General features: G+C 37.2%; 1 protein-coding gene across 3 annotated transcripts in view; it reads left to right on the forward strand.

Annotated features, from left to right (window-relative positions):
- The first annotated feature begins 4,771 nt into the window (after window positions 1-4,771).
- The window catches only part of LOC115219815 (high-affinity choline transporter 1), a 71,294-nt gene continuing 66,947 nt past the window's right edge, over window positions 4,772-9,118 (forward strand). Inside the window, exon 1 of one of the 3 annotated variants that reach the window (XM_036509524.1) lies at window positions 4,772-4,904. In XM_036509524.1, the coding sequence (XP_036365417.1) occupies window positions 4,799-4,904 (106 nt within the window). In that variant the 5' untranslated portion in view covers window positions 4,772-4,798. Of the gene's footprint in view, window positions 4,905-5,420; window positions 5,629-9,118 lie in introns of those variants that run through there. The other 2 variants (XM_036509523.1, XM_029790090.2) reach the window with 2 other exon arrangements.

Genomic DNA, 9,118 nt, shown 5'->3' on the forward strand with positions numbered 1-9,118 from the left:
ACTTCTTATACGACACAGCAACATCATCCTCATAAAACACATAGAGTCTACGATTGTCTATTTGCAGGCTACTGTCATTTATATATTGCAATGGCAAATTTATGTGTTGTTTTCGTTTTATTATGAGAGTGTTATTTCATTGCTTGCTTATTAAGTTTGTTTAGAAAGGCAATCATAGATATTTTTCTGGTTAGGAATACCATGGAAAAGAAACACACAAGAAGAATCTATCTGGGTAGGACAGAGAGAAAAGGAGTGAAGTTGCAAATCGAAAGAAAAAATCGTCAAAATGTCAAAGATTGAACGCCAACGTTTCATTCGGCAAACACACGAGGTCTACTGTTCCCCTAGAGGTGGAACGCTCTGTAGACTTACTAGCTACCAACACCCCAGGTGATGGATACGGTGCCCGATCCGTAATGGTTGCTCCTGAAATGGAACCTTCTAAAGACGTGGGGTGACCGGTGACAAAACTCAGGCTGCTGTGGATGCACAGGGTGTGGAATTGGGTCCCCTAGAAAACGTAAACCCTTCTGCAAACGATAGTCCAGAGGACGAGGATAACAAAGTAAAACTATGTGCTACCATTGACTCATCTATGGAATACCCAACAGATTCACACCTGCTTCGTGAAACACCTGTAACACCTAATCACGTACGTGCTCTTCTTGAGTAAGGCCCTTGTCGGCCTGATCTTAAAGATAATTTTGACAGTTTTACGAACGATGAAACGGGACGTCATTTCAGCGGAACTTGGTACAAAAAACAAGTTAAAAGTGATTATGAAACAGACAGGCACTGGCTGGTTTACTCAACAAGAGCAAACATTATGATTTGTTTGCTTTCCTTTCTTTCTTTTTTTTGTGCAAATCGGTCGGAGGGTTGGAGCGATACTGGAAACACTAAGTGTACTTATGAATTCTTAGTCTTTCTTGTATTTTAGAACAAGGTGCTAGTCGAGGCTTTCACTTTTTCCCCATATTTACAGAAAAGTAGTCTAGATCTGGTAATAACCTCTCAGTTACTCTTTTACATGTTTCAGTCATTTGACTGCGGCCATGCTGGAGCACCGCCTTTAGTCGAGCAAATCGACCCCGGGACTTATTCTTTGTAAGCCCAGTACTTATTCTATCGGTCTTTTGCCGAACCGCTAAGTGACGGGGACGTAAACACACCAGCATCGGTTGTCAAGCAATGCTAGGGGGACAAACACAGACACACAAATACACACACACATACATATATATATATATATATATATATACATATATACGACAGGCTTCTTTCAGTTTCCGTCTACCAAATCCACTCACAAGGCATTGGTCGGCCCGGGGCTATAGCAGAAGACACTTGCCCAAGATGCCACGCAGTGGGACTGAACCCGGAACCATGTGGTTGGTTAGCAAGCTACTTACCACACAGTTTGAGTCAGATATTTGAAAAAGAAATGACAGATATGCAAAATCAGTATGGATCTTAGTTCAAACAGACTGATAATGAGGCAAATGAATTGGCTCAAAAATGTGTTATTAGTACGGAATATAGGCAGCACAGCGTAGAGGGAAAATATTCCATAATGAAATTTATGTGCCCGTTACTTTGCGGTTCAGCAAAAGAGACTGATGGGATAAGTACCAGGCTTTAAAAAAAAAGGGATCTTTTCGGTTTGAACGGCAGTTTTTAACATAATTTCTAGGTAACTAAAATATTTTAAACTTCGTATACTGGTAGAATGTGTTTATAAAACATCTTTTTCTCTTAGCTTTATTGAGAAAATTCTATAGTTTGTAAGATATTTGTTGTTTTTCTTCAATTTCAACCAATCAATGACTTCTATTGAGTTAAAAAACATTCTGTGTCGTATGAATATGTCCCTCATTTAACAAACAGATTGGGTTTATTTACATTTGTGAAGAAAAAAAGATACCCTTCCCCCACCCCCAACCCTAACCCTAAAAGAGATTGAAATGCAATAGATCGATACTACGGTCATAATTATGGGTGACAATTTCATATGACACCGCTAGAAAAAACTGCCGTTCAAACCGAAAAGATCCAAAAAAAAGTCCTGATGTCGATTTGCTCGACTAAAAACCCTTCAAGGCGGTACTCCAGCATTGCCGCAGTCAAATAACTGAAACAAGAAAAGATGCAGTACATCCAGTTACACGGATGCACCCTACTATTTGTATTTTCATTGTCTTGTTTCCTACGTCTGCGCATACTCAGCTCGCTTTTCCTGATTCAGCACACCTCAGATGTCTTTTTTGAAATATAGAACGCAGACTATGCTTACTGCACCTTCGCTCCCAGATGCACCCCACTTACCTGTATACAACCCCAGTTTGGTCGCAACATATATTTGCTACATAAACATCGTGCAAGAATGAGCACGTAATCGTTACAATTTTGGTGATCCCATCCTTACACATACACAGTTTCTTGGTTGTAGAGCCTAATGAAAACAAGCAAATAAATCGGCAGCAACGAAGGAAAATTCAGATAACGTACAACTATGGGGTGTCGAAGGTAGGCAGCAGGTTTACTTCCGTTGAAATAGCCCAAAAGGGACTCCCAAACCAGGCGACACCAATACAGCGCAGTCGAATAGAGTTGCCGCACCTCCAAACTTTTAACATACATAACCAGAAGTTCTGACACCTTTAAATATGGATACATAGTGAAAGTTTAAGTCAGTTTGACTGCCTGTTTAGATATAAATTAATTTTCTCTCCCTTGTAGGTGCAATATGGTCGAATGGTAAAGAGATTTGCCATCCAATCACAAGGTCCCGAGGTCAATTCTACAGCATAGCAAATGCAATTTTCTATAGATTCGGGCCAACCAAAACCTCGCTAGTAAAACTGAGTGGATGGAATCTACATAGAAGCCCACCAGAGGAATTGTCCTGCTAACTCAAAGGTTCGGCCTTGGTTCAACGTGTCACGCTGATTCCGTCTGGGGGTTACATTAAAGGCACATATACATTTCTGGGGAATACCCAGCTACTTACACACTGATTAACTGAACTTTGTAATTCCTTTGGTCGTACAACTGAACACTCGTTATCGGAAATTCCGACCAAACTCCGCTTGTTATTTATTTTTTCTCTTGATAGTATTTTGTACTGACCTGTAAGCTTTCGTCATTTTTACTTTTTATTTGTAGAACAGGCATAAGGCAACCGGTTTCAGTGAATGGGCCGCCGTATGAGCCAAGGTTGATCATCAGGTGAGCTGCATTACTAAAGAAATTAAAAGTAATTCTTCGTTGGCATGCCATTCAAAGTCCCGCGAGCCGCAGTTTGCCCATGCTTGTTGTAGTGGAAGCGTTGTAGTTCCAGCATGGATGCCGTCTTAAGAGATTGGCACCCGGGAGTCGAAATGTCTAAGATCCCAATGTTAATCAATACATTTTTTTATGCGCCCTTTTCAAGCCTACCCAGGCTCATGGGCCCGGTTTCCTGGTTTCTGTGGCGTATGTGTCCCCGCAACAGCTGAACGGGACGCCAGTCCATCGCAGTAATCAATACATGCTGTACCATATTATTTGAAAAGGGTAGATAGTTTTCTCACATCAGTAAAATGTACGCGATTACTGTTCTCAAACAGTTGAAAGTCGATGGATACACTAGAATTTCGAAATGCAGACCCGTCACCATACTTTGGTGGCTGAGGTGCTGCGTTAGCATGCGGTCTACTGCAGTATCCTGCCTACGCTGTGAAATTACTTTTAGCGTGCTGTCTACCTTTTCTTACCCTTTTACACTTTAGCGTGCGATCTACCTCCACTATAAGAACTTTATACCACAAGATGATAAAAACAAATTGAATAATGTTGAATAATGATTTACTAATAACTTACACTTAAATCTTAATTGACGATATGCACTTCGTACATCATTTAGGAATGCCATAAACAAATCTGCTGCATCTCTTCCTAAACCTTTTCCAACAAAAGTGATCAAGGTGTGTTTGGAAAAGCTCACTACTAACGCCTCATTTTCTTTCAAATAGTTGCTTTGGAATCCGACCATGATCTCTCAGTAAAAATGCAACTGCTGTTTCCTCTGTAAATGTATACGTCTATAGAAATCCTTTAAAAAAAAAAACGGATCGTGTGAACTTTCCGGCAGTTCTCTCCCCTCCCCTTCAGAAAACAGTTTTCCTACAAATTTCTTTATAATCGTAATCTATGCTGTTTGACAGACGTTTCTGTAAAATTTCATTAAAAGTTATTCATTTTCCTGAAAGTTATGAGGGGAAAAACGGATCATGCGAATTTTCCGACAGTCCTCTCCCCCCCCCCCGGAAAAAATTTTCCCCAGAAATTTCTTTATAATCGTAATTTGTGCCATTTGAACGGTATTTCTATAAAATTTCATCAATGTATATCCATTTTCCTGAAAGTTATGAGGGAAAAATCGGATCTTGTGATTTTTCCAAAAGTCCTCTCCCCACCCACGTTCGTTTGCGCAATTTTTTTTTCATATTCGTTTTCTTCACAGTTTTTATACCTAGTAGGCTGGGTTTTTTTTTGTTTCCGTTAATGGGTCTTAAACTTTATATTGACAAGTTAAGAGGGTAAGAAAAGGTGCACGCTAAAAGTAATTTCATGGCTTAGGCAAGATACTGCGGTAGACCGCACGTTAAAGTTGCACCGAATATTGTGGGTCGGCACTAATTTGTAACAATGTTAAAGTGGAATTTCGAAATAAGTGTACCACTGTAAATATGAGGTTACCCCCAATGGATAGTGAGGGGACAGTGCCGTCCAGTACACCCCCTTAGCGACGTGCATGTATGTCCAAAGGACCGACTTCTATGATATATGGGTTGTTATAGTTGATATTTCTCTGATGTCATTAAAATGGTCCAACTTCGTGTATAGCATCAGTGGCAGAGGTAAATATACTGACATCTTGATCTTTTCGGTTTGAACGGCAGTTTTTTAAAAAATAATTTCTATGTAACTAAAAAAATTTTAACTTCGTTTACTGGTAGAATGTGTTTATAAAACATCTTTTTCTCTTGGCTTTATTGAGAAAATTCTATAGTTTGTAAGATATTTGGTCTTTAATTTCTTGCATTTCGGCAATTTCGAAAAAATCCTGACATCTCGCTTCGACATATTTACATCAGTTAAATATTTCTATTCATAATTTTCAATCCTTTGTTTTATTTTCCATTTCATGAATTGTTTCACCTCATTGTTTCAGTAAGAAATCGAATTTCAAATATCGCTTTTATAATGTAATAAAAAAAGGTTAAAAGTTTTTATAAATTTATTTGGAGGTTAATTATTTACTTTCAACCGCTTGTTTTATAAAGTTCCGTTTCTAATTAAGAATCTAAATAAACAGTAAAAGATTGTATTATTCCACGTGGTCAAGGTAAGAACGGGAGGTAACTCTACGAATCAATTTAGAAATTCTCATCTCTCCACCGTAGACAGGAGTGGGACGAATATTGTTTTGGTTATTATTTAAATGATTTCTATAACATGTTTAGAAATTTTAATTTAACATCGAGACCTTGATATAGATGGATGTCAATATGTTATTTCCAGTGTATATGAAAACAAAACGAAACAAAAAAGAAATAACAATAAAGAACCACGCCGGCTGAGGTTGAGTATTTTGCTTTCTATGAATTATATTACGATATTTTTTTAATATTTAAAGTTTGCGAAAAATGTATTTAAAAAAAAATATATCACTTTTTGAATATTTATTCCATTAGTATTATGCAAGAGAAAAGATAGAAACATAATTTTATAGTGTGAAAATTACATATGAGAAAACAAAAAGTCGGTGATATTAGGCACAGTTTTGATTTATAGGTAAGATGATGTAAGCTAATTACCTGGTGTTTGAAAATTTTGTGTACCTCTGGTAGCATGTTCCAAATACTATGGGAATGCAGGGAAAACAAAAAATTCTTATGATGCCGTTTCATTTAGGATCGGTTGTAGTTCTGGAGGTAAATAGTCACACGTGTAGAAATTTGTACATGGTTATCATTTAACGATAAAAATATGACAACCTATAATGATACTTTTGCGAGAAAGAAGAGAATGGAAATGATATAATTTCAATGTTTTCTATCTATGTACGATATGTAGATGATCAAACAGCTGATATTTAAAAAAAAAGAGAAATGCATAAAGGAACGACAGCAGAAATGAATGATTTTTTTCGTTTTTTGTGTGTACCTTCGCAGCTCTTGAGGTTTATGTAATAATAATATTTTTATTCAGAATTTCGGAAAACGAATGAATATGACCGCACCCATTGTGTGCTCTTACTTAATTCAGTAGCCTTAAATCCTTTGTTATAAAATTCATCCGAGTAACCACTCACAAGTTTTATTTAAATCGCTTTATATTTTACTGTCGATAATCTTCGATCGACGTAAGTTTCGACCAAATAGAGATAATTAGTTCGGTCGGTATGATTTTTATTTCTCTCCCATTCTTTCTATATTCTTGAAGGACATCAACCAAGAACACGTTATCTTATTAGTCAACAACTTCTCGGGCTTAATTCATTTTAATCCAACATTTTATACAAATATATAAAAACTGTATTTATCGTCAATTTTCTTGAAAGATGTAATTGCTTATCTTATTTCTGAACTTAGGACATTTTAGTACTAAGTGATACGCTTCTTTATAGCATCGTAAACACATCTACAAACATAAACTAAGCTGTATCACATTAAATAATTCATAATATTCTTCTGTAAATATATTTCGTTTATCTTATGAAACGTGTTGTATCAGGTGTGTGTATATATATGCATTGTTTTCGCTTCTTGCTCATATTTGAGGAAAATCTTTATTTTGAGACTTATCTGTAGCGCAGAATTTTTAATTTTTGAAGAAAGATTTCTAACAAAGTTGCTTATCTCTCTCGTATTAAAGTTTACAAAGATAGAAGTTTTAACTCCTTGTCACGTTACTATAAAAATAGTGTGGTAAGTAGCTTGCTTACGAACCACATGGTTCCAGGTTCAGTCCCACTGCGTGGTACCTTGGGCAAGTGTCTTCTACTATAGCCTCGGGCCGACCAAAGCCTTGAGAGTGGATTTGGTAGACGGAAACTGAAAGAAGCCCGTTGTATATATATATATGTTTGTATGTCTGTGTTTGTACCCCCAACATCGCTTGACAACCAATGCTGGTGTGTTTACGTCTCTGTAAATTAGCGGTTCGGCAAAAGAGACCGATAGAATAGGTACTTGGCTTACAAAGAATAAGTCCTGGGGTCGATTTGGTCAACTAAAGGCAGTGCTCCAGCATGGCCACATTCAAATGACTGAAGCAAGTAAAAGAGTATTAAGGATTAACTCTGGGGATTAGCTTTGTTGATTAACCGCATATTACATTTTCAACTCTATCCAAAATATTCAACGACACGGATCCATTTCATTAAACTAACGAACACATGTCATAACACGATTTCCTATTGCCGTTGGAATTACAAACGTGTTAAGACTTTCAGAAAAATTGGCATTTCTTGTTGAAATTTTCTACAAAATCACGTCAGATGGTATTGATTTCGATTATATTGGACTGTGTTGTGAAAATTTTTTTCCTGGGACAATAGCAGGGAGTTTCGGATAATTTGCAAGATTCAGCTTTGTTTCAGAACAATGGATTGCATTTTTCTATCTTTTTTTTACTTGTTTCAGTCATTTGACTGCAGCCATGCTGGAGCACCGCCTTGAGGAGTTTTAGTCGAACAAATCGACTCCTGGACTTATTTTTAAAGCCTAGTACTTACTCTATCAGTATCTTTTGCTGAATCGCTAAGTTACAGGGAAGCAAACACACCAACACTGGTTGTCAAACGATGCTGGGGGACAAAGACATACACACACACACACACACATATATAAGACAGGCTTCTTCCAGTTTCCATCTACCAAATCCACTCACAAGGCTTTGGTTGGCCTAAGGCTACAGTAGAAGACACTTGCCCAAGGTACTACACAGTGGGCTTGAACCTGGAACCATGTGGTTGGGATGCAAGCTTCTTACCACACAGCCACACCTTGTATGAAATTTTCTACAAATTTCTTCCAGGTTGTGTAGATTATGGTTAGATCGGAATTTAATACAAAAAATAAAAATAAAACAATAGTTGGACAAGCACACAGGTGTACTGACACATTGGAATTGTTTTCAAAATTTCAAGTTTCATTTTGTAAATATATGTCATGTGTGACAGTATGAACCCACCAATGTCTTTCTTTCTCATTTTTAAATTCTGTTCTGCACAATCTGAAAGGTATTTCGTAGAATATTTCATTAAAAAAAAAAAAAAAAAAAGGTTACTTCTCTGAAGGAATGAGGAACAAAGTCAACTCATGTGAATTTATGTAGATATGGGGGCCTAGGTTGAGTTCCAGATCAGCCTTGACTGTCATCAGCCAGGTTTTTCGTTGTCCACCACGTTGCTTTCGCCAACCCTGAAAGGGAGCTGGGGCAATTGCTTTGTAGATGAATTCTCCTGGTTGACGACAGAGGGCATGACCCAGCCAACGCAGACGTCTCGTTAGGATGACTTGTCGGAGAGAGGTGATTCTGCACTGGTATGCCTATATATATATATAAAGTCATAAATGACAGAAATAGTTTAATGAAATTCTATTTAAATAAAATTTCATCAACCTATTTCTCTGACATACATGACTTCATACATTCCTTATCGTTTTCTCTTGTATCATACTATATAGTCTATACATTTTGTAGAATGATACATTAAGGAGCTATTTTTTATGAGTACTACTGCATTACTGGAATCCATATATTGTGAAACACACACACACATGGTCTGATCAATAAGCATCCGGATTGTTGCTATAGTAATGAGGTTAAAGCATGCACAGTGACCTTAAATTCTGCTGTGCATGTGTACTAAGTTTTAACACTCTAGCTCACTTCTGCTGTTTGAAGGTGGTGCCCCAGTATGGCCGCAGTCCAATGACTGAAACAAATAAAAGATGAGTTATGTTTATATATACATATATGTTCATATATATATATATACATACATATCATCATCATCATTTAGCATCCGTTTTCCATGCTAGCATGGGTTGGACGGTTCAAC

The sequence above is a fragment of the Octopus sinensis genome, linkage group LG15, assembly GCF_006345805.1.
Source record: "Octopus sinensis linkage group LG15, ASM634580v1, whole genome shotgun sequence".
Lineage (NCBI taxonomy): Eukaryota > Metazoa > Mollusca > Cephalopoda > Octopoda > Octopodidae > Octopus > Octopus sinensis.